The sequence below is a fragment of the Centropristis striata genome, chromosome 11 (genome assembly GCF_030273125.1).
Source record: "Centropristis striata isolate RG_2023a ecotype Rhode Island chromosome 11, C.striata_1.0, whole genome shotgun sequence".
NCBI lineage: Eukaryota > Metazoa > Chordata > Actinopteri > Perciformes > Serranidae > Centropristis > Centropristis striata.
This window is the reverse complement of record NC_081527.1, coordinates 13,176,795-13,201,812: the sequence shown is the minus strand read 5'-3', so window position 1 is coordinate 13,201,812 and position 25,018 is coordinate 13,176,795. Positions and strand designations below refer to the sequence as shown.

The 25,018-nt window shown below is 41.0% G+C and overlaps 3 protein-coding genes across 8 annotated transcripts; 1 reads left to right on the top strand and 2 right to left on the bottom strand.

Moving 5' to 3' along the window:
• The first annotated feature begins 1,005 nt into the window (after window positions 1–1,005).
• LOC131980123 (electrogenic aspartate/glutamate antiporter SLC25A12, mitochondrial-like) lies at window positions 1,006–12,228 on the top strand. Of its 3 annotated transcripts, none has more exons than XM_059344299.1 (18): window positions 1,006–1,074; window positions 1,798–1,851; window positions 3,592–3,737; window positions 4,191–4,306; window positions 4,692–4,831; window positions 4,949–5,095; window positions 6,485–6,623; window positions 6,751–6,844; window positions 6,993–7,077; window positions 7,279–7,360; window positions 7,441–7,599; window positions 8,350–8,402; window positions 8,632–8,712; window positions 9,202–9,342; window positions 9,530–9,668; window positions 10,403–10,561; window positions 10,658–10,748; window positions 11,230–12,228. In XM_059344299.1, exons 1-18 carry the CDS (start codon window positions 1,063–1,065, stop codon window positions 11,441–11,443), a joined length of 2,052 nt encoding a protein of 683 aa, XP_059200282.1. In that variant the 5' UTR covers window positions 1,006–1,062; the 3' UTR covers window positions 11,444–12,228. The 3 variants fall into 3 exon arrangements, with proteins under 3 accessions (XP_059200282.1, XP_059200281.1, XP_059200283.1); XM_059344298.1 differs by lacking the exon at window positions 1,006–1,074 and adding an exon at window positions 1,145–1,192; XM_059344300.1 differs by lacking the exon at window positions 1,006–1,074 and adding an exon at window positions 1,192–1,218.
• LOC131980124 (dynein, cytoplasmic 1, intermediate chain 2a-like) lies at window positions 12,218–20,222 on the bottom strand. Of its 4 annotated transcripts, none has more exons than XM_059344301.1 (17): window positions 20,024–20,222; window positions 18,518–18,626; window positions 18,287–18,419; window positions 17,722–17,857; window positions 17,307–17,369; window positions 16,971–17,098; window positions 16,784–16,873; window positions 16,330–16,492; window positions 16,120–16,219; window positions 15,787–15,912; window positions 15,482–15,628; window positions 15,264–15,377; window positions 15,038–15,171; window positions 14,712–14,856; window positions 14,468–14,608; window positions 13,878–14,003; window positions 12,218–13,625 (listed from the first exon to the last, which is right to left on the bottom strand). In XM_059344301.1, the coding sequence occupies exons 2-17, from the start codon at window positions 18,623–18,625 to the stop codon at window positions 13,524–13,526; spliced, it is 1,956 nt and encodes a 651-aa protein (XP_059200284.1). In that variant the 5' UTR covers window position 18,626; window positions 20,024–20,222; the 3' UTR covers window positions 12,218–13,523. The 4 variants fall into 4 exon arrangements, with proteins under 4 accessions (XP_059200284.1, XP_059200285.1, XP_059200286.1 ...); XM_059344302.1 differs by having other exon boundaries at window positions 17,722–17,806; XM_059344303.1 differs by lacking the exon at window positions 17,307–17,369.
• A 2,145-nt stretch (window positions 20,223–22,367) lies between these two features.
• and3 (actinodin3) lies at window positions 22,368–24,487 on the bottom strand. The gene is made up of 5 exons (XM_059344471.1): window positions 24,473–24,487; window positions 24,223–24,286; window positions 23,966–24,010; window positions 23,173–23,321; window positions 22,368–23,054 (listed from the first exon to the last, which is right to left on the bottom strand). Exons 1-5 carry the CDS (start codon window positions 24,482–24,484, stop codon window positions 22,368–22,370), a joined length of 957 nt encoding a protein of 318 aa, XP_059200454.1. The 5' UTR covers window positions 24,485–24,487.
• Between the last annotated feature and the right edge of the window lie 531 nt (window positions 24,488–25,018).

Sequence of the window (25,018 nt, the reverse complement as noted above, 5' to 3'; positions counted from 1 at the left end):
AATAATAAACAGCAATAGTATCAGAATCAGATTCAGAAACACTTTATTGATCCACTGAGGAAAATCTGGTATGTTCCAGTTACTCCAACCAAGAATAGAAGCATATTTATATATAAAGTAGAAAAACAGTCAAATGGACAGAATTAAGAAAAATATACAAATTACAAAATATATAAACTGGGGGAAAAAAAGAAAAACATACAGACTTGAGAAAATATACAGACTTCAAATCATACAGACTTAATAAAATATACAGACTACTAATGTTCAAGTAAGCAGCTGACAGGTGAAAATCAATTATAATAAATTAAGCTGTGATGTGTAGTAGTATTAGTAGTAGATAAGGGGTGAAAAGTCAGTTGCAACTGTCGCATATTTCATGTTACAAGTAGTATATTTTATGTTAATTGTAATATAAGTGTTTTGCTTTACTAAATAAGCTACAGTCTGGCCTTTTGTTCAGAACAGAACTGTAGCAACAGACGACATTTAAATTAAATTATCTTACACACAGACAGAAAAACCAGAGAGAACTGAGGGCATCATTGGACTCGGGACCACCTTTTTTTCAGCCGTCTTGAAATTGACAAAGTTCTCTTCCGCTGTATCTAGGCAGTGTATTCTGATGTTTGATAATAAAGAAAACTAAAAGGAACTTCGACTTGCTCTTTAATCCACTTTTCTCACTCAGAGAGGTAGTAAATTTACACTACACAACTTCCACACAAAAGTTTGTTTTCACACCAATGCAAAATAAACATCCCTTGCATCAGCTTCACTGTGTGTGTGTGTGTGTGTGTGAGAGAGAGAGAGAGAGAAAGAAAGAGAGAGAGCATACACGTTTACATGCATTGTCCAGGATAGCATCACAATAAAACGATTATTATTGTTACAGAATGTGTATGAAATATGGATCACAGTTGTTATTGGCTGGCTGATACACATCGGTCCATGTTCCTGAGAGGCTGCGCTGCTCGGACTACATTTATATACAGTCTATGACTACAACACGTCCGAGGGCGTACGCTGCGCCTCGATCACTGTACGTGACGTCAAACCAGCATGGCGGCCAAGGTGACTTCGGCATCGCTCTCTTAGCGATTTTCAAACCTCTACTTTAACGTGTCTGCATGTCCTCTGTTCGTTTTCTTGTGTGGGAATGGTCGACGCTAGACTCAGCGGCCGTGCCCGGGTCTGGTGTCTGTGATGCGGTGTACTGTGAGGCTGTAGCATCCTCAGGCTAGCTGCTGCCGGCGGTGGCTGGCCTTGATCAGACATTCACAACCTCCAAGTTAGCAAGATAATGCTAAGCAGCTATCGGTTTACTACGCTGCCGAGATAAACCTACAAACGCTAGCAGGGGTCGCATCTTTTCCCGGCTGTCAGTTTGCTCTCATCCTCTCGCATTTTGCCGATTTAAAGCTTAACATGTCATTGCAACGGTTCGTGTCCTCTTCATACGAGTAGTTTGTGCTTGCTAGCCGGCTACCCCCAGTTGTAACACTAGTTTGAGCTTGTGTAGAGGATTATTTAGCTAGCTGCCCAAACTTGCTAAACTTGAGTATATGCCAACGTGTAGTCGCTTGACTTTGATGGTATGGGACATGCCAGTCAGTCGCAGTGGGTTGTGTTTCTCCTTCAGAGCACTTTCAAGGAGAGATTAACCTAAAGCAGCTTGCTTGCTTTGCTTCATGTTATGTCCAGTACACCGCCTGTAACAGCAGCTTTATTTTGGAGATGTAAAAAAGCCTACTGTCGATCAGTATCTCAATGTTTTTTTAATGTGTATGGTTTTAGGTGCAATCTACCAAACGCGGGGATCCAACCGAGCTGAAATCAATCTTCCAGAAGGTAGGTGTGTCAGCTTTCACCCTAACAAAGTCATAAATATTTCTTTGTGGATATTGGATAAGGCATAGTTATAATAATATATGTGTCCGTCATGTACATCTCCATTAGGTGTATTTATAAAACAGCTGTTTGCGTGTGAAACAGCTGTTTGTGTAGAAAACCCAGGATTGTTTTCACTTGGGGAATGAGCTTGTAGGTTTGTCATGGGATTTGAATTACAGCATTAGCCACACAGTTAAATGTCCAGCACTGACTCCTGTTGTTTCATCAATGCAGAAATGAACTGTAACTGAACAGCTGGTCACTGGTCGTATTCAGCTGGTAGTGTGTTTCTGACAGAAGTTGAATATTTAACATAATTTTGGTTTATAGATGTTGAGTCAGTAGAAGATTTTGTGAGTGGAAGTGTCATTATGGTTCAGTACTACAAGAAAAGTGCTGCTTTTTCTCTGTCTGCTTTGATCACCATGACATGTAAAGAGAATGTGTTTTTTAAGGTCAAGGACAGTGTCTCGGAAAGCATGGACAGCACCGTTTGAAGTGTATCATACTTATGATCTGTGGGCCCGGGGGTTTAAGTCCCTGTTAAGACATGACTGTCACTTTTTTCACTGCCTCCAGTATCACAAGCAAGGACCTGAATGTCCTTGTAGTTAACGGACCAGAAAGCACAGTGTCACACTGTTCTTGTACTCATGTTATGTACATATACACATTTTGAATCAGAGCATGTCAGAGGATACATAGGCAAACTGGTTTGTACATGACCATGACTGAGTGCATTAGTTAACCATCACCTCGTTACTATGTGTTCTCCGTGGTGAGTGTTTGACCCACTGTTTGATAATCATGCAGCCCAGTAGTTGTCTGGACCCTGATAGACACAGGTCAAATAACTAGAGGCACAAGCTAAAAACATCAGTGTTCCTGCTTTTGCATGCACAAGTGTGGGCCAGGGAACGTCTGACATGTCACGCCACAGCTGACAGTGACCTTGGTTATTCAGGTGCAGCATTAGTCAAGTTTAGTAAAAAGAATAATGACAGAATTTAAGTTTTTGCAAGCCTCCAACCCTAAAATAATGCTATTTGAACACTTTTGTAAAAAAAATTTTGCATCTGTAACAAAGTCAGCAACAACAATGAATCGACAGCAGACAGTCCAGTACTGCTGCTGACCTGTGGTTCTCTCAAATGTTTCACACTCATGACTGGCCTGAATGGTATTAGTTACAGTACAGTGGGGGTTTACCAAGCTGTTACAGCTAATGTTAAGTCATGCTGTTGAGATGGATCAACTCTAGGTTATATAAAAGTCACACACAATTTATAGAGATAAGTGGAGATGTATCAGCACAGGTCTGTAGATAGTCTGTAGATTATAAAACCAGATTGGTTTCGTTTGTTATTTATTTGTGTACAAAAAACAGTTGTTGTAGTAGGGCTTGGTCATATGTCAGTAGGTTATTATCGACACACTATAAAAATGTATTTCCTCTTTTTCTAAATTGTCTATCGGCATGTAGAAAATTAAAAAAAGCTTCTCCATATGTTAATTTCATATAGACTATTTATTAATTGAATTACCAGAAAACATGATAAATCATGATATATATATATTTGTCCTAAAATAAAATATATTTACTGTTAGAAATGTTATTGAGGACAAAGGGAAAAGAGGTTGGTTCCTATGAATAGTTGGGTATCAATGCTGAAGTGATTTTTTTGTTTCTCCCCTCAGTATGCCAGTGTAGCGGACAATGATGGAGAAAGGTTCATGACCCCAGGAGACTTTGTCCAGAAGTATCTAGGACTACACACGCAGATCCACCACAACCCCAAAACTGTTCAGCTCATCGCTGCTGTTGCAGACACTACAAAGGATGGGTGTGTACTAACAGAGACACACACATGCATAACTTACACACAGCTTATCATTACTAATTGGCAGTTTATTGAGCCATGTCTGATTAGTAGTTGCTATTATTGCCACTTACAGATAAGATATGACTTCTATTTCCAGGACTGTTTGAGCACACACACTCTTCTGATCAGGTGAATTGATGTTTGGATCTGTTCAGAAAACCTGGGTGACAGAAAAAAAGATTGTTTATCTGTCAGCTGTTGTTTATTTACTTTCTGAGGTTTCAGTTGATAATAAACACTTTGCAGTTGAAGTTTGCATATGCAAATCATTTCGTAACAAAGTAAACTCCAAGGAACAGAGGAAATGTTTGTTTTTGTCTGTGTTATTTCTGTGAACTAGTCCTTTTTAAACAATGATGTGTTATTTTAACCATATATTTTTCTCTCCCACAACACGTACATCTTCAATTGCAGGCTGATCTCTTTCCCGGAGTTTCTTGCATTTGAATCAGTGTTGTGTGCCCCCGACACTCTCTTCATCGTAGCCTTCCAGCTGTTTGACAAGAATGGATCTGGAAACATTTCTTTCGGTATGACTTCATGTATTTTCTTTATTCTGGGTTTTAATTTAGTTGACATGATTTCAATGAGTATTTTAAGAGGAAATTCTCAAGTTTATTGCAGTCGTGCTGAATGACACTATGTGCTGCGTCATCGGAGCATTCTACACCTTTTCCTGCAGTGCACTTTACAGAAAGATTTCTTAACATGACATACTTAACCAGATTACTCTTCTGGCTAAGTCATTACACATGAATGGACTTGCATAACCGCTCATATGCATTTGTTCCTTCACTTACTTTCTTATGTCACACGCACTAATCTTTAAGTTATGGCATTGGAATGACTTAACTATTGTTTATGTCATTCGTCAGCAAGATTGATTATTGATTTCAATGTGTACTTGTGGTGCAGAGAATGTGCGGGACATCTTCAGCCAGACCACAGTGCACCACCACATCCCCTTCAACTGGGACTGTGAGTTCATCCGCCTGCACTTTGGACACGACCGCAAGAAACGCCTCAGCTACCTCGAGTTTACCCAGTTCCTGCAGGTGTGCCCATTACACACACACACACACACACACACACACACACATATTTTTCATCTCTTTCTCAAGTTTTACTTCGTGCTATATTTACACTCAGCCTTGTGGTGTCATGTTGTTCAGGAGCTGCAGTTGGAGCATGCACGCCAGGCATTCGCCCAGAAGGACAAAGGGAAGAATGGCGTCATCTCCGCCATGGACTTCAGTGACATTATGGCCACCATCAGACACCACGTGCTCACACCCTTTGTGGAGGAGAACCTTGTCTCTGTGAGTGTTTGTGTGCACATGGAGAGCTTGCTGACAGAAATATTTCTCTGTAGCCACAGAGAATATTCAGTTCTGATTATCTGAAGGATGAGTGCTATTTTCAGATAATCACAGCTCTGATTGTTCTCATTTTCATAGCTGGAAGCTCACTCATTTAATTTTTTTAGTAGGCTAGGAACTGTTAATATTCCAAGACGAACAAGGACAAAGTTTGCGATTTCTCTCAGACTGTGAAAACAATACTTATGCTGTGATCACTGCCTATTAGCAATATAATCCACTCTGACCTGCGAGGTTATGAAAATGCACACACTCAGCAGAGGTAAATTCTCATCCGCTTCACAACTGTGGTAATTAGCCTCAAAGGATAATGCTGGTCCTTTGCAGCTTGTGGAGAATTTCTAATTTTGTAAATCCTTTAAGCTTTGCTCAGGCTCTTCAGTGTTCTCTTATGATAGGTGTTTCCATAGACTCCCACTTTAATCTGCAACACTTGTTGACAGGGTTAAATGTGGAGGTTAACACTGAGATTCTTGTCCCATGAAGTTAGATGTCTTTCTTAGATTTGCTCTGTAGGAATACATTAGTGAAATGTATTAGCTAAATTATTAAGGGACAAGCCTAGCCTAAAATAAGGTACCATTTAAATTTTATGATAGTATTGAGTAATATCTTGTCTTTCTCATTAAAGGCCTCTACACACTGGGGTTATTTTTTTTCTGAGCAATATTCTGCACGTCTTCATATTTTAAGATAAGATAGAACTTTATTAAACCCAAAAGGAAATTCTGGTTCCAGATTGCTCAAAAGTTACAAAAACAATTACAAAAGCAATCACAATATAGGATAATATAAGAAAAGCAATGAACAAAAATGTAACAATACCAATGTATAATAGAATTATAACAACATAAAAATAAATAAATTGTCAAAGAAGTTAAGTGGGTAGAGTGCAGATGACATGGCAGCATGTAATATACAGATAAATTGCACATTATAATGACCATAATATAGTCCGTGGTGTTGAAAAATGGTGTTGCACATGTTAATATTAGTCAGTCCGATATATTAGCTTTCCTCCCTGCAGAAAGGGGACTTGTTCTACAGTTTGATGGCCACAGGTAGAAAAGACCTCCTGTGGAACTCTGTGGTGGTCTTTGGTAACCTCAGTCTACAGCTGAAGGTGTTCTTGTAGGACTCCAGAGTGGCGTGCAGAGTTTTCAAATTGTTGTCATGTGTATTTTCATACAGAGTGTAAATATTACATGATTAAAAGCACTTACAAGCACAGTCATTTTTCCCTGAGTTTTTCACTGTGAATCAAGGCAATCAACCAATCATAGTGTGTGGAACTGATTTATTCAAAGTGACGTGTGTTTCCTCTACCAGGCCGCAGGTGGCAGCACCTCTCACCTGGTCAGTTTCTCTTACTTCAATGCCTTCAACTCCCTCTTGAACAACATGGAGCTGATTCGCAAGATCTACAGCACACTGGCTGGCACGCGGAAGGACACACTCGTGACCAAAGGTGAACAAATTGTTAGATGACTGTGATATTTTGTCTCTGAATTTCTGTTAAAAATTTTACATGAGCGAGTCAGGAATGTCCATGTTATTATAAACGGTATGTTTCTCTTATCTTTCTCTCCCTGCAGAGGAGTTTGTTCATGCTGCCAACAAGTTTGGTCAGATCACTCCCATGGAAATTGACATCCTGTACCAACTGTCTGGCCTGCACTCCCCCTCTGGGTAAACACTCGCTCCGATACTCGGTGATAGAATCTGTCCGGCCTAAATCCTTAAATTCACCTTTAACTTCTGTAAACTTCTTAAAAATATAATGATCTGTATGATGACAGTGAAATAAATAACGGGAAAATAAACATCTGTGTACCAGGCGCCTGAATCTTGCTGACATTGAGAGGATAGCTCCGTTAGAGGAAGGATGTCTGCCCTACCACTTGGCTGAAATCCAAAAACAGGTACAGTTCTTGTGGCAGTTTGTGTGAACAACTATTGTCTTTTACTTAAAATCCGATCAGTATTTAACTGCAAAATCTGTAAAATATCTTTTAACATCAGAGCTATTTGTTATGTATCAGACATTTTGATGGCATCATCGGCATCATCATAAACAATTCTCATAATGTAAATCCATGGTCTCATATGTAATTTCCCACCAGGCCCACGGGGACACTTCCAGGCCGGTGTATATGCAGCTTGCAGAGTCTGCCTACAGGTTCACCCTGGGCTCCATTGCTGGAGGTGAGTCGCCCCGTGGCCAGAGGCTGCTGGCTGTCTATCTAATATGAAGAATATTGTTAAACTTGAGTTTGTTTACACAGCTACGGGGGCAACAGCCGTGTACCCCATCGACCTGGTGAAGACTCGTATGCAGAACCAGAGGTCCACAGGATCCTTTGTTGGAGAGCTGATGTACAAGAACAGCTTTGACTGTGCGAAGAAGGTGCTTCGCTATGAGGGTTTCTTTGGCTTCTATAGAGGTAGGTCGAAAAGGCACCTGGGTTTTGTGAAAGCACATCACTCCTGGCTTTTTATTCTGTTCATTCATATAACGGCATGATAGGACTTTAAGGGGGCTTTCACACCTGAGCTGTTTGGTCCGCTTGAAACAAACTCTGGTGCATTTTGTTGAATATCTGGTCGTTTTTTACTGGTGTGAAAGCTCAAACAAACTCTGGTGCAGACCGAAGAACTGAACTCTGGTCCACTAATAATGGGGATCTCTATTTAGTTCCAAGTGCATCAGAGTTCAGTTCACTGTCCAAACCAAAGGAAGGAAGCGATCCAAAAAAAAGTGCATTCTGGGCTGAATTTGGCTGGAAATTTGAGAATAAGCATGGTAGTAGCAGGCTGGAAAAATATGGAAAGATGTGGTCTAATGATGAAGTAAAGGCTGTTTTCGAAATATGGTCGGACAATCACAGAACACAAAAACAACAAAGTCCTAGCAGAATGGTGGCTAATGGATTCAATCTCACAGCGACTGGCTTTAAAATAACAGCAGCTCTTTCCCTCACATGTTCTTTTCAGTAGACAAAGGACAGGGTCACCAGCTTGACATTTGTTTACAATGATGTGTGTGCTTGATAAAGCACAGTGAAAGAAAACCAAATGAAAAATGCAATAATGTTGCAACTTCACCACTCAAAGCGACCTAAAAATCATCAGATTGCTGTACTGATCACATTACACAACTGTTTGTCTTACAATAATCCCATGATGCTCCACAGGTCTGGTCCCTCAGCTTATAGGTGTAGCACCTGAGAAGGCTATCAAACTCACAGTGAGTACCTCTCCTCATATACACAACGCATAATCCTCCTCCTCTGCATGATTCCTTTGCAGACATACTGGTTATGTTACACTGGTAACAATGATTTATTTTAGAGAAGCTTCTTCAAAGCTTACTGCACGTTTACAATAAAATCATACACAACACACAAAAAAAGAACTGAATTAAAACAAAAGCGGTCTAAAAAATGAAAGTCTATGCTTGTGTTTGTTTCCCACAGGTGAATGACTTTGTAAGAGACAAGTTCACCGGCAAGGACAACGAAATTGCTTTCGCTGCCGAGATTTTGGCTGGTGGCTGTGTAAGTACTGGGTCCCAAACACTTATTGTTTTTAAATCCTTCTCCATTTGCTTGTGAATGCATGAATAGACACTGGATAACAAGAAGTACAGTCACTTAAATCGGGCGTGAGCCTGCTTTTATAAAAGCTCAAGCATGCGGCCTATTGGTGATATTAACTTGCTTGCAGAGTTCAATGACATTACTAACAGTGGACTGCAAAGCTAAATTGCATCCAGAGTTACATTGTCATTTTCCAATGCAACATGTTTTTTTCTGTTTTTGTTTTTAATAGCGTTGTTCATCCTTACACACATTGGCCCAGCACACCTTACCGCCCCAGGAAATGGCAAAGTAAATGACTGATCAGGATTTTATTTTATTTCTTCGATTACTTTTAATGAGCACGACTTGGCTCCCATCCCTCAGCTGCGTACATGTGAGATGCAGGAGCAGTGATCTTTTCTATGCAAATGTGTGAACAAGCTCTTCTTCTCCCTGTCAATCCAGGCTGGAGGCTCTCAGGTGATTTTTACCAACCCTCTGGAGATTGTGAAGATTCGCCTGCAGGTGGCAGGCGAGATCACCACTGGACCTCGAGTCAGCGCAGTCAGCGTTGTTCGCGACCTTGGCTTCTTCGGCCTCTACAAGGTAATGTGGTTTTGAATGTCCCACTGTCTCTCATGCTTCCCAGTGATGGTTGTGTGAGTAGTTGGTAGGAGTCCAAACAGGTTTTTTTTTTACTGTGAAATTTAATCTACTGCCACTCACACTGTCTGGCATTCATGCACTTCTTCTCTTTGCACTTAAGTCTCATACATCTGTGTCGTTTCTCTAGGGCGCTAAAGCATGTTTCCTGAGAGACATCCCCTTCTCTGCCATCTATTTCCCCGCCTACGCCCACCTCAAGAAGATGTTTGCTGATGAGCAAGGCAGGCTGGGACCTCTGCAGCTGCTCACTGCTGGAGCCATTGCAGGTAACCTCAGACTATGAGCAGCAGGAGCAGTCAGTCAGTGCTGTGTCTTTGCTCTATGTGTGATGATTAGTGGAAAAGCGCTGAAACATGACTCTCTGTTCTTTGCCTCTGTGTGCCAAAGGGAGAACTTCTGTCTGCCTGGTATATTTGTGATATGATGGAATCTCCTGTAGCACCTGATTGGTTGGCACAGCATGCCAAAAAAAAACAACCCAAGAAATGTTGCCAGATTGGGTGATTTCTTTCCTAAATTCTGCAGCTTTAGAGTGCATTAGAAAAAAAATATTTGACTGGCTTTACAAAATTTTAGCCTGGTTTGTCAGTGTAAACACAAAAAAACACAAAAAATGTGGTCTATCTGGCAGAACCACTTAGAAGGATTAGCAGAAGGAATGGCGCAAGATTACGGGAATATCTGTAGTAATATCCTACATATTCATGGATCGGGTACACTGCGCAAATCTGTGCAGAGATCCAGGACAAAAACACAAATGCACCGACAATAAAATAATATCAAGATTCACTCAGTATTTTGAAGGTATTTCTCATGTCACAGAAACTACCAATGATTAAAAATACAATGGCCAAACTACAGAGCTACCAATAGGACCGTAGCCCCACCTAGTGGCAACGCCATGCCACGTTTTTATTTTTACTTCCCTTTAGTCATTGAGACCACATTCAATACAGGTGTGAAGTAACGTGTATTGACTCTTCCTTCTCCTTCTCCCCAGGTATCCCTGCAGCCTCCCTCGTGACGCCCGCTGATGTCATCAAGACCCGTCTGCAAGTTGCAGCGCGGGCAGGACAGACCACTTACACGGGCGTCATTGATTGCTTCAGGAAGATTATGAGAGAGGAAGGGTTCAGGGCTCTGTGGAAGGGAGCTGGAGGTGTGTGTTTGTGTAATGTTGCATTCAAAGAAGCAGTGTGTATTTCAGATTGTTTTTGCATGTAAACCATGTTGAATCGTGTCTCCTTTTCTCCAGCTCGTATGTGCCGGTCTTCTCCTCAGTTTGGTGTGACTCTGGTGACTTATGAGCTCCTTCAGCGGTGGTTCTACGTTGACTTTGGGGGACAGTAAGTTGATCTTTTTGTTAAATGGTAAATGGAATGCACTTATATATAGATTTTATCCAAAGCACTTTACGCTACAAACTATGCTCATTCACCCATTCACATACACCTTCACACTGGTGGCTGAGGCTATCCTACTACAGTGCCACCTGCCACAATTGGAAATTCATTCACACACCAATGAACGCAGGAGCTATTTGGGGTTCAGTTTTTGCTCAAGGACACTTCGACATTTAGGCTGCCATTGTAAGGGATCGAACCACCAACCTTCCAATCAGCGGGTGGCCGATCTACCAACAGAGCCACAGCCTGTTAAAAGTAGCGGGAGCGGTTTAGTCACTTTTATTCACCCTTCATTTGTACAAACTCAACTATATATGTCGAGAATGAGCGAAGATATAAATGCTAAAAACAGTAAGATTACATTTTATACATCAAAATGCCATTATGTTGTGTAATGATCACTCCCGTCCCCTCTCTGCAGTCGTCCGTCAGGATCTGAGCCCACACCCAAGTCTCGCATCTCGGAGCTTCCTCCCATTAACGCCGACCACGTCGGAGGCTACCGCCTGGCTGCAGCTACCTTTGCCGGAGTGGAGAACAAATTTGGCCTCCACCTTCCCAAATTCAAGTCCTCCGGTGTGGTTTCCATACATCACCCGGAGCCAGTCGCTGCCACGCCAGTTCAGGACCCATAGAGGTCTGAATCTTCATATCACTTCGCCATCCCTCTCCTCCTCTACCAGGAGCCAGGCACTTAGATAGATACACAAACAAAACGCACACACACACAGTTAAATTTTACTCCACAAATAGGGGGGCATTCATTTGGGAACAAACACCAGGGTGAAGGTGTGCTCCGCTGGTCTCCAGCTAGAGGTGGTGAGCTGGTTGCGGCTGCGGATGTCACCGAGCAGACAGCGACGGGACCAGCTGTGACTGTGTGGTATCTTCAGTGGCTGCACGCTCCTGGCATCTCCATCTTTTGTGTTCTTCTCTCCAGCATTCGTATAAAAAGGAGCCTCGGGCACTCCTCTCTCTCATGAGTAGCTGATTTGATTTTTATTCAGTTTTCCGTCTGATACTCAGTGCGAGTAGGACTTCTCTTATTGAACAGCGGGCATAGGAAATATTAGATTGTTCAGCATGGTGTGCGTGTGGGGCTTCACTCTCGATTTGGCCCTCCCACAGGAGGCTACAAACTGTACATATTGTATAACTGTACTGAGGCAGCACATTGACAGGAAGGAAAATGTTACCTGACAGAGCTCCGTAACATCATTATACAGTACCTGTAATGTTATGGCAATGTGGGCCTTGGTCTCTGAGAATCACTCTTACTGATGTACAGAACTTTTCAATTAAGTGTTTTCTTGATAAAACAAGAATCATGAGAAGAGAATTAGATATTAATAAATTAAATGTATCTCAATCCAGTCATTGTATTTTATTGAAATAAATCATCCATATGGTTTTAATTTTACCAATATGTCTTTGAGTTTTATTCCAATGGAAAAGTGCAACCATTAACTGTATCAGGAACAGTAAGAGGAAAGAATACAGTACAATTAGTCAATGCAAATACTGATCTTGTTCATGTTCTATCAAATATGGTTGCTACAGTGCATTTTTAGCTTATTTTAAACATTAAAGAGAAAGCATTTGAAGCTGAAATTGTTACCAGCCTGCTGAGGTTGGACTGCTGCATCCTGGAAGGAATTAAACAGTTGATGGAAAGAGGAAAATAATAAATTGATTCATGTGCTGTGGTAAAAGTGGGATTCCAACCTAAGCTTTACACCTCCATTCAAACCTTAATGTAGTTTATTTAGATCCTCATAAAGAGGACGAGTCAGGGAACTGTTTCTACTACTCATTACACAGGTACAGAGTATAAAACAATAACCTTTGGTACAGAAATCACTTTAACTGTACTAGTGTCAATAAATCCAAGGCAAGTATACCAACAGATTTTGCCTGGTAAAAAGCTTGTAGTGCTAATGTTAGGAATGTACTATTCAAGCTTTAAGTACAAAGCAGCATTTTTAAACGATACACAAAATATTTAAATAAGTGCAACCACCAGAATAAATATTAAATATTGTAGTGGTTGAAATGTAAGAACGACACACTAATGCACAGGCCAGAGTGTGCATGTGTAAGCACACTGGCTGCTTAAGTCATCAAATTTAAGTGCTGCTGAGGATAAAGAGGACCTGATAGTGATATGTCAGCTTTTCTTTTCGCTCTGTTGAAAACACTTTGACAGCCATGTGCAAAAGTGTGTCCTGAAAATATTAAAACATGTAAAAACACTCAAATGGTAATAAAAAGGTGCAAGTACAAAGGTTTGCATATTTAAAAAAGGGCTGAGTTGGTTGAGGCCTCAGGAGAAAAGCAGTTTCTGGAGCCCTGAGGATGTTATCAAAGCTAGAAGTCACAACTATGCCAAAAATCACTTCTGTGTATTCCTCTCAGTTAAACTTTCTCGCTTCTGTACTACTACTGCTACACTTGACATTCATCGTCCCTACAAATGTACACTAAAACCCTTTAAGACACATTTAAAACACATCTAAAACTTGTCTAAAACTGTCTTTTCTATCCATTCTAGCTCTGCAAATCTCCTCAGGCCAATTCATGTTGTAGAAGGTGGGAAAGCTGGAAGCCAGAGAGAGGAGAGCGCGGCTCTTCTGGCAGTGTCGTGTAGTGTGCTATAGGTGATGTAGTGTACTGGAGGGAAATGAATGGACAGTTGTAAGTGTGGAGCTGGTAACATCAGACGTTGGCCAGTTCCTCAGCTTCATCTCGGTTCTCATTGATCTCAGCCAGCGTCCTGACGAAGCGAGTCCACTCATCAGCCTTAGGCACGCAAATTTGCTGCAGAAAGAAAAAACAGCACATTTTATCACCATGTCAGGGACAAGTTGGAGAGAGTGATGCCAGAAAGCATCAGGATCAACATCTACACGTCAAAATTTAACAGGTTCTTCATTGGCGCTTGATACATTTTCCCCTAAATTTAAAAAAAAATTGGGCCAGTAGTGTTTCCATAATCTTGTTGACAAAAATGTTCTACACATGACCTCCTTAGGAACCAAAGCATCATAGAAACATGGGATGACATCTTACCTCCCCTATGTCGTAGACCTGCACTTGTCCCTCTGAGTCCCCGGTGGCAATCTCTTTGCCAGTGTGAGCCCATCTCACACGGTTCAGTGCTGAAGCCCCCTCCACACACACACTGGCTGTGGGAACCTAAAAAAAAACAACACACCAGCTTACAAAAATGCAGATTTTTAGATTGTCGGTAGTGTTCCTATTCTAACATAACCACGTTTATGTGGCCCAAGTAATAATATTAGAAATTGTAGTTCAAAATGATATGATTGATCTGTACTTGATGGACATGTTGGTAGTAATCATTTTCTTGCCAAGGGTGAGATGTAACTTCTGATAACGTTTTTGTATAAATTAAACAAAACTGAATGCAAAGTGTAAGCTTTCTAGTTGCTCACACTTTCAGTCTTTGTGCTAAGTTAGGCTAAACAAGCTACATATTTATTTTATCGACATGAGAGTTGTTGTTTTTTATCACCTTCTCACCTAACTCACTGCAAGAAAGTAAAAAGGCAGATTTTCCACAATGTGAAACTGTTTTTTTCAAGGGTAAAATGAAGGGCTTAGGTTGCAGTGCATTGTGTGTGTGTGTTTGCGCATACCTCTGTGTCATTATTGAGGTTCCACAGGTCCAGACGTCCAGCTAGGTCCACACAAGCAAACAGAGCAGGGTGTGTTGGAGACCACATGGAATCACAGACATAGTCACAACTGTCCTCGAACGAGTATAAAGGGCGTGTGCTCTGTACGGAAGAAGAGGGGGGGAGAAATGGATTCATGTTAAGAAATGTGACTAATAGTGCATTTGATAGTTCAGCAGCTTGTATGTGATGGTAAACGTCTCACCTTAGTGCTCCAGAGTTTGACAGTCCAGTCAAAAGAGGAGGAGATGAAGAGATGAGAGAAGTCAATGGGTCCTCCAGCACTGTGGCAGCTGAGCCCGGTCACAGGACCATGATGGCCCTCAAACACCTCAGTGATACCCGCCTTACTGTAACACACACATCAAAATAACTGTGAGGACTCGGACTAATTACCTTCTTTACCTCGTAGGCTTTTCCAGCATTTGTTGGAAGTCACAGTGTTGCTGCATCGTGGTTGTAAGCCAAACAAAAATCTGTCCTTATGAAGACATTTAGTGCTAATAAGGACAGAGGTCAAAAGCCACACACCTCCCGTGGCGGCAGGCTGTGTAGACCGAGCCGTCCTCGCTTCCCACCACAAAGTTGTTGACGTCGCCCAGAGGAAAGGCCATGGAGGTGACAGCCACCGCTTTGCTCTGTTTGAAAACCAGCTCCAGACTGTCCTGCAGGGAAACCAACACACAGCCTCAGACGCTGCCTTCTGATGTGTTTACAACAGCATGTCTGTGCATCATCAATCACAAGTTTAATGTACCTGAGGCTGGGAGAGCATGTCCAGGCTCCAGGAGCACATTTTACCATCAGTGGAAATGCTGATCAGGTTGTTGGCGTTTTGGGTTCCCACCACGTTCACACAGTAGACTGGGTGCTGAACACAGCAGAGAACAGATGGAGGAGTTGGAAACCCACAGTTGCGTTAATCATATTAGTAGAACTTAAATCAAGCAGTTTGTGAGCATGTGTGAGCCTTACTGTGTGTGCAGCTGCAGACAGGGGAGTTCTCTGAACAGGGGTGCGCTTGTTGCTCCTGTTGTCCCATAAGACAATCTGTCCAGAGTATGTCCCACCCACCACAAGGTTGGGGTGGAATTTTGCAAATCCGGCTGACATTACCTCTGACTGGAGGAAGAAAATGTTACAAGTCGAAATATATCTGCTCTACCTAAGCATTTGGTTATGTTAACCATAAAACAATTAATCTAGTGATGCAAACTCTCTTAAACATGATGTCTTCATGCCAGTGTTTGTAGTGCAATTGCATGTGAATTTTTCCTCACCTGGCAGTGGAAGATGTACTCCGGTGTACCCTTCTTGTACTTTAGATTCCAGACCAGTGCCACTCCATCAGGCTCATGGGGAGCATCCTCATTGTTGTTATATGAAGCCACCAGCAGCTCGGGATACTGAAAGGAACACAGGCACAGATTTAGATGCAGAGAAGACACAGTGAAGACGAGGAAGACTCATTAAAGAGTCACAAATAAAAGTGTTAACAGATGATTTTTAGTTGGTCTGGTGGGACTGAGCCCCGGACCAGGGTACGGTTTGGACATGTCATAGGATACATTACACCCATTACTCTGTGGGGATGAATAACAAACATAGCCCACCTGAGGAGACCAGTCGAGACAGGTGACCACTCTGTTTTTAGTCCAGCGCTCATCTGCAAACTGTCTGTTGACAACCAACTTTGCACCGGCCTGCAAGTCACTGCAAGGGACCAAAAAAAGACAGAAAAGATTATGAACCCTGCCAATCTAGTCTGTCATTTCACTTCTTTCTCCACCATTTACACAAAGTTTTGTTAACATGTGCCTCACCCTTCCTTATCCTCTAGATCTCTGCCGCTGTAGTCGAAGCAGACGTCCACATGCTCAGCAAGAGCTCGCTCCACGATCCTGCTGCCTCGCTCAAAAAACGACAGGAATTCCTCAGAGTGCAGGACCTGCAGCTTCTCTTCTTCTGTCAACTCTTTGGGAGTGTCTGAATATTCAATATAGAAAGAAGGGAAAATACAAGAAAAGCTTGCTTACTGGCTACATATTAAACGTATTAATAGCACTACATGTACAGGAAAAAATGGGTGAACTGTCCCTTTAATGTAAGAGTAAAAAGGTAGTAAAAGATGAGAAAACAGTTGAGACTTTTTATTTATATATTTTTTCATTAGTCAGCTCTTTTAAAGTACAATTATTGGTGTCCACAAACTAACGGCAAGGCCACTACGTTAGATCACACCATAAAGGTTTACCTGTTATAAACTTCTGTCCTTACCCTCCTCCTGCTGTTCACCATCTTCTTTTTTCTCCTCTTGGGCATCGTCTGCTGTTGGGGGAGCAGTTATCTCCTCATCCTCTTCCTCATCTGGAACACACACAGATTTGATTTGATTTTTATTACATTTTGATGAAGCAAAGCTGAAAAGTAAGGAAAACATTTGTTTGCGTAAATCTCTGTTTACCTGGTTTTTGATCAGTGTGTGTCAATGCCTCGGTGGGTGTCTGTGTTTCTTTGGAGTAGGACACCATTTCCTTTGGGACAAAGTCTACCTGGGTCACTTTGGACATGCCCAGCCTCACGGCTCCACGTCTACACACACACACACCATGGTGGAAATAAGCACACACATACACAGGTTTGCAAAACAAAGCAGAACTGTATTCAAATTTAACATGTAGAGACATAAATAATGATGCACAGACATAATATTGAACACATTTAGACAAATTTAAGATGAAACAAAAAAAAAACTGAATAAAGTTGGAAGACAAGCTAAAGGAGAGAGGAGGAGCAGTACCCCATCAGCTCAGAGTCGGAGTGAAGTTGCAGAGTGGAGGGGTCAGGATCCCAATGCAATGTCCTAATACAGCCAAACCACCAGATGGTGTTAGTTAGAGAAAGACAGGACAGACAGAAAGAAAGAAAAAAGGAAAACAAGAGGATGAAACCAAAGACAGGCAAAAGGTAAGCCAATAAAGAGATGTGAAAAGGTGAGAAAGACAGCAAACAGAGAGGAAGAAAGACAGAGAGAGAAGGAGAACGGAGCGTGTGTTAATTGAGAAATGTCAGCGTGCCGGTGAAAAGGCAAAGAGGAGACAGGTCAGAATTCATCAAGTATATCTTCCATGTTAATACACACACAATTCACATGCAGGTACAACCCAAAATTACATAAAATGACAATAAAACAACCGTCTCTCACACACACAGACCTTGGTCCTGCGTTTCCGTCCCCAGAATCTTGGCTTCCTGCATCGCTTCCCACTGATTTGTTGGAAGGAGACATGGGGGCGGGGACTAGGTAGTGAAACAGACACGTATCTTCTGTTACTACCCTCAGGGGCTGAGCTGTAAGTGCGTGTGCATGTTTGTAAGTGCGAAAAGTCAATGAATTGGTGAGTGAGTGAGAGAGTGAGAGAAGGGGTGAGTGAGTGAGTGAGTGAGGGAGGGAGGGAGGTATGGAAGAAGTGTGTGAATGAGTTTGCATGCAGTAAGGGGGACAAAAGACACAAGGACAAACAAGGGGGAGAGAAGAGAGAATGAAAATAAATGGCAGGCAGGTTTTAGGTGTCATGCACAAACAGTTAACAACATGTAAAAATGTTCAGATATTGTGTGAGGTTGGTGGGAGTGGCAGTGACAAAAACCAAACCAGACCACAAAGTTAGAGGTGACTTTTATAGACACTGCATTTCCTTAAAGCAAACAACCAGCAAGTGATGGGAAATAAGTGAGGAGAAAGGTTAAAATAGCAGCATGCAGGCGTTGTGTATTTACCATGGGGTATGTCAGGGGTGATGCCAACACTCTGAAGCAGCGCCTCTGCCTCCCTCCTCTTCCTCTCTAGGTCAGAGTCTTCATGGCCGCCTGAGGATCCGCCGCCCGCCTCAGCTCCACGCTTTGAGTCTCCCTGCAGAAAACAGAGCAAGCTAAAAACAAAGCAGCAGCCCAGTAGGTTCTTTGATGCGTGAAATATATCTTGTTTAGGTTATTGTATCGAAGTCTTACATCCTTCTTTTTCTTCTCCTCTTCTTTTCTCTTCTTCTCCTCTCGAATCTGGGCGATCCGTTGCTTCTTCCTCTCAAGTTCAGCCTTCAGCTCACTCTTGTCAGACATACTGCAGGAGGAAGAGAAGATGTTACAGTACAATGAAGAGACTCTTTAAAAAATTCTTCACACCTAGCTTCTGATTTTTCCCCCTTAAATTTTAAATTTAGAGTTAGATAATTAAATGTTTTGACATAAATATTGGGCGTTAAGTAGGGCTGCAACTCACAAATCATTTCATAGCTTTACTGTGACAACATGTAATCACACAATAAACACTAAAATAAACATTTGGTGTAAATGGTGGATGCTTAAGGGAGAAAGATATTTCCAACAACTGTAAGGCAACTCAGAAAATGTAACATTATGCAAACTACACATATCAGCACTGCATATCTAGATTCTGATATTTGGACCAGTAGCTGTGCAGCATTGCCCCGGTAGCCCTGGGCTTGTCATAATGGAAACATGTGAACACCAGCAAGCTGTTGCTAACAATGTTCTCTTTATCTGTTTTTCTCCATAATGACACGGCTAACCATGAAAGAATGAGAGGGTGTTTCATTCCAAAAATATACAAACTAAATGTCAGCTATTAGGCTAGGTAACGCAAATTGTGAATCCCTCAATTATGATTTGAAAATATTATTACACTTTAGCGTCGGCATTCATTTAGTGCACTGTATAGATTTTCAAAAATACTTTTTTGATTTGTAATTAATTTGTTTACAAATAAAGATTCACTGCAGACCAGTTGCACAGAAATGAGTGATGTTGTGATGTAATAAATGCAAGTAACTTTTTTCTGCATATAATTGTGTTTCTTATACGATGGCTTTTTCTAAAATAAGATTAGGAAAAAAGTAAAAATTAATTGTAACCCTCGTTGAAGTATCATATCACAAATGCCAATACACAGCCATTCAAGTTAAATTGATATTATCAGGTAATTAAAGCTTAGAGCCAGCAGCGTTTTAAATAATGGTGTCAGTAGTCATGTCAGCATATACACACACACCAACAGCAAATTGGTCATGTCCATATCCTCACGCTAATCCTATTATGTGAGCTTTGTGTCGTGAGTGTCCACAACTGTTAGACAACCGAGATGCTCCAACACCCCTACATGCTAATTCATTTGCTAACAAATGAAAACTGTTTTTTTTTTTATCATTTCATATTCTGTTTCTTAATCATAAATCGCTTATTAAGTTGCCATTTCATGTTATGAAGTATTTTCCAATAGGTAAAGGATTTGTCAAACCTTTTTTATAATTAAATAAAGGGCGCAGGCCGTTATCTTAGCTGTGTTAGCATGCTAATCTCCATGGCACCCGGCGGGCCTAGCTGCTGTCACAATAAGCGACTAACGGGAGCAAAGCAAACCACCGCCCGAGCTGCAGGCTTCACTGTCCCGCTTACTGACACGGACAACAGCCACACGGTTATAAAGGCATGACCAAATACCTGATATCAGCTGATCGATTTAAGCAGGTAGATGACAATAGGATCCAGTTTTGTGTGTGTTAACTCTGAGGAGAAGTGATGATGGTGGAGACTGGTGATGCTGGAAGAGGGCAGGGAGGCAGTAGTTTACTCCGCAGCGGTCTTCTTCTTCGACCAGTGGCCGCTGAACCGGTAAAGTAGAGCATTACCGCCCCCCATTGGCAGAAGGAGTTTTTGTGCATTTTTTGGAGAATGTCAATATCGTCACCCTGTTAAAATAATCGCCTAACTCATTTTTTCAAGTTTTGCAGGAAACACAAAAAACTTCACCAAAAGTGTAACATGTGACATGTATTCATAATTTCACTCTAAAAGGATGTAACAAAGGATGGCTATTGGCATAGTAATGACACTGTGTGTAAATTATGTAACTTAAGAGAAACTAGGACTGCAAGCAGTACTGAACGGGCCCTGTAACTTTATACTTCTACTCCACTACATTTTGAGACATATATTGTACTTTTTATTCCTCTACATTTAGCTGACAGCTTTAGTTACTTTTCAGGTCAAGATTTAAAATGAAAAACATGATACATTTAAAATGATTACCCATTTTTATAAATTAAACCACTTAAAAGTTTATTAGGTAGTTAAAATGAGCGGAGTGGAGTTATTTCACAGTGTGGTATTAGTACTTTTACTGAAGTAAAGGATCTGAACACTTCTTCCACCACTGTCTTTTTTATTTCTTTCCTTTTTTTAAACTTTTTTTTTACATTTATTTTTTTTCTTAATTTTATTTCATTTTATTTTTTTATTTAATTTTTTTTATTTTTTTTTATTTTATTTTTTTAAATTTTTTATTTATTTATTTATTTATTTATTTATTTTTTTAAATTTATTTATTTAATCTTTTTGTTGTTTTTTTCTGCGCATGCGCGGCCTTTCTGCGGTTCTGCGCATGTGCAGTTTTCGCTTCTGCGCATGCGCGGCTGTCTTCGCTTGTGCGCATGCGCGGCCGTTTTCGCCTCTGCGCATGCGCAAAACCCGCACATGCGCAGAAGAGAAAAAGCCTCGCATGTGCAGAAGCGCAGAAAGGCCGCGCATGCGCAGAAACGCAAAAAGGCCGCGCATGCGCAGAAGTGTAGTGAGGCTGCGCACGCGCAGAAGCCGGAAAAGCCGCGCATGCGCAGAAACGCAGAATCATCAATAATCATTTTTAATGTATCATGTTTTTCATTTTAAATCAATTTGATTTACAATCAGTAGTATAAGACAAAAGACATAAAATACAAGTACAACATAAACACAAGTGCAATAGTACAAACAACACAGTTCCAAATTGTCGCTCACTGTTAAATGTAGTAGGATTATTTTTATCCAGTTTGTTTTTGTTTTTAAGACGATGATGTCCAAACCAACAAATAACATTAAAGGAAAGCACAGACTCAATAAAAGCAGAATAAAACATTTTCATAAGAGTCCTGTTTTCATTAAAACTCTGCAGCTTTCAACAACAATCGAGTGGGTCCATTCTGCAAAACAAGAACTTTTACTGTTGTTACTTTAGGTGTACGTTGATGGTGCTGATACTTTTGTACTTTTACTAAAATAAGTTTTGGAGTGTGGTATTGCTACTTTTACTGGATCTTAATACTTTTTCCACCACTGGTCCTCGGTATGCATCAGAGGCAATTGATTTTACATTTGTTTTTGGAGAGCTGGGAAGAGAGGCATACAGGTTGGAGTGTTCTGAAGGCTTGTCTTGCATTTACATCCTTATCAGCGCATGTTATTACTATTTTTGCCATTTATTATCAATTATTATTAATAGGCTTCTGATGTGTTGCCACTTAACCACAATGTTAATGTTGTAGCTGCCTGGAATGGAGCTAATTTCAGCCACTTTATAAACTGTGTCTTTGTTGATAATATTTCTTAATATTTTATTCACTGATCATATGTATTTTAAAAGTAACAACCAACTATAGCTGCTAAATATTTATGAAACTAAATGAAATAATGAGGAATGGGTGCCTTTCCTTTTTTTCACAAACTCATGCAAATACCACAGAATAACACACTAAATCATAAAATCACACATATTTATTACCATTAGTCAATCATTTTTATTGTTTTTATTCCATACAAAAGTTTTTGTGCTTTTCTTATGAACACCCATACAAAACAGTCATAGTGGGGCATTTGGAAAAACTGTAAAAGCAGTGTTTACACATCTGTCCTGTACAACATATGATAATTTGCATGATTGTAATCATACAAGTTGTTTTTAATGTAAATTTGCTCACAGTCCTGCCTTGGCTTGGTCTTACCCTGCATAGAAGACATCATTCTTTAGCATTTTTTACTCTGCCTCATCATCTGGAGTGGCATACTGAAGGGGGTCATAAAGGTCACGTTTAAAATCGTAAGGGTCAAAATATGGGTTGAGGGGTTTCTGGGTGGCTGGTGCTGCAGGGGCAGGTTCCTCTGCTTTTACTACTACCTCTTCCTCCACTTTCTCTTCAGCAGGTGCCTCCGGTGCTGATGTTTCCTGGATGGGGCGGGGAGGGTGATCGATGAGGCAGTCGGGGTCCCAGTATGGGTCACAGTCGTACTCCATACCTTTGGCAGTGACGGCAGGAGGAGGTGGGGGAGGTGGAGGTGGCTCAGACTTTTTGGGAGCAGGAGGGGCCGGGGGCGGCTGGGGAGGAGCAGCAGCTTTTATCTCCTCCTCTGTTTTGGGCCTGCAGGCGGGGTTGTGTCGTGGGTCGCACAGCACTGGAACAGCCCCTGTCGGCAGGTAGACGATGGAAGGTTTGCACAGTGGATCTTTGGGGTGACACAGATAGATCCTCTGGGCGTTCTCTAGAGGATCTGGTGTAGGAGCAGGGGTAGTCGGGGGTGGAGGGGGCTGAGTGGTAGTAGTGGGTGGTGCGGTGGTCGTCAGCACACCCATGACATTTTGGTAACTGGAGGCATCTGGGCCATAGGTCAGCTCCAAGTGACGCATCTGCTGATACAACATCCTGATCCTGTCGATCTCATAGAGCTGAGAGAGAAACGCAGACATATATCAGAACGGAAATTAATGGAAGTTTTTTGGGGCCTAAATAGGGTAAACAAAGTAAAACCTCTCATGTAAGAATCTTAAATCAACCTCAACTTACTCCTTCAATGTGTCCAATACTGTTGTAGAAGCGGTAGTAGGACTGGAAGTCAGGAGAGCCTCGGTACCACTTTGGGTCAGCGTTCCTCTTCGGTCGAGAATTAGTCAAGAAATCATGAGCCTGAGCAGAACCGATACTGAATGAGTTTGCTGTGGAAGAACAGAGAGTCAAAAATTATAAGCTGAAAAACAACTCAATTTAAATTTCAATTAATACAGTATTTTGAGTTTAATCACTCAAAATTAGCTGTACCGTGCTATTTATTTATTTATTCTTAGGACAAGCAGAGACATTTTAACTCAAGTGGTAATAACTATTTGTATTGTATTAATGAAAAAACTATGATTTAAATATAAGCCACCATGCATATGTACACATATATATATATATATATATATATATATATATATATATATATATATATAGTTGAGGGTTCTTGCCCTGATGAAGGTCCCTGACTGAAAGCTGGCAAACAAAAAAGACTTTTGCATAGATTTAAATGTGCCGATTTACTTTCAATTGAGTTTGAGAGTTTATATTGCTCCTAAGTCTGATACTGGGGGAGGGTTATGTTTTTCTCTACTGTAACTTTATAAAATGAATGTCTTTACTTACACATTATCTTAAGTAAAGTTACTATTCAGCCCTTAAATGTTTATTGAAATATACATTTAATTTGTAGTGCTTCTCAAAATATTTTACAATTACTGTATAACTTTGTGAAATGATATACATATATTATATCATTTTATACAAAACACTACAATTTGCAATAACATGGCAGATTAAATACCTCCAGGATTCTTTACTTTCTCCAGAGATGTTGCTTCAAGCAAACCTGGAGGGAGGCAGAGAACATATTAGATACCCCAAACAGCATAACTCTTCACTCTCAGAGCATTACACAGCTGATTTCTATGTGAACAGCGCTATCAAAAATACATTGGCTATAATTTTCATTCGTTATCATTCAAGTTTGTATTGGTATTGTTTTAACTCCTACATCACTTCAGATGAAAGAAGAGTTTAATCAATTGTACATAGACAAACCTGGCATCAACAGCACGTAGCAGAGCGCCCTCAACGGGGATACCTGGGAATACATCCTCAACATCTGCAACATCATGCAAAACCACAAAAATTGTCTTTCAAACATTTCAAACACAGAGACTTAGCTCAAAATTCGTCTTAATGGGCCCTTTTTACACAACATAAACAATGCAAAGCAAAGGTTGCCTCATTTGAACAGCTCTACTTTTAAACTTGACTTTGCTTTGAGAGTGAAATAGATCCTGCTCACCTGTTGTTGCATCTCCCCAGTCCTGTTCTAATCTGCTGCACAACATAAGTGTTCATAAATACTGCTGTTAATACTGGGGCCTTTCCATTGGCCACTGAGCTGCAAGAAGGCCTAACTCCACCCCTCGTGCATTTTCTGTTGAGAGGTGGAAGAGCTCATTAGCACACTGAGCATGAACAGCAGTAAAAAGACCAACTTCAAACAAAATGGAACTCCTTGTAAAACCCCTAGAAGCAGTCCTGTGACAGCAGGGCACCTGCTGGGTGCACAGGCAGTCCAGTTCCTTAGCCTTTTCTGTGTGGTCATAGTCCTGGGTAAAGCCACCAGTGAACGTAGAATTTATGCATTGAAAAGCACTAGATATCCCTAAACAACCTCCTAAACTGCTATTCCTACCTACCAAACAAACAAACATTATTTTCTGGACCAAATATGCAGAACATTGCGACATGCAGCATGTTACTGTAGCCTAATTCTTGACAAAACATGCCTGGAAGGTAAAAATTAACCCTCTGTCCCAAAACAGCTGGATATGTCCTTTTAACT

Bases quoted from the DNA above. Each gene is read 5' to 3' on its own strand.
- LOC131980124 (XM_059344301.1), bottom strand. From the start codon at position 18,625: ATGTCTGACAAGAGTGAGCTGAAGGCTGAACTTGAGAGGAAGAAGCAA. The intron at 15,629-15,786 runs GTGAGGAAAAAT...TTCTTCCTCCAG, and splicing joins AGTACATCTTCCACTGCCAG to TCAGAGGTAATGTCAGCCGG. The intron at 14,004-14,467 runs GTATGCGCAAAC...GTTTTTTTTTAG, and splicing joins ACCTCAATAATGACACAGAG to GTTCCCACAGCCAGTGTGTG.
- and3 (XM_059344471.1), bottom strand. The intron at 23,322-23,965 runs GTATTTAATCTG...GTTCTTCCACAG, and splicing joins GAAAGTAAAGAATCCTGGAG to CAAACTCATTCAGTATCGGT. The intron at 23,055-23,172 runs GTAAGTTGAGGT...TTTCTCTCTCAG, and splicing joins GTATTGGACACATTGAAGGA to CTCTATGAGATCGACAGGAT.
- LOC131980123 (XM_059344298.1), top strand. From the start codon at position 1,160: ATGGTCGACGCTAGACTCAGCGGCCGTGCCCGG. The intron at 8,713-9,201 runs GTAAGTACTGGG...CTGTCAATCCAG, and splicing joins AGATTTTGGCTGGTGGCTGT to GCTGGAGGCTCTCAGGTGAT. The intron at 10,749-11,229 runs GTAAGTTGATCT...CCCTCTCTGCAG, and splicing joins TACGTTGACTTTGGGGGACA to TCGTCCGTCAGGATCTGAGC.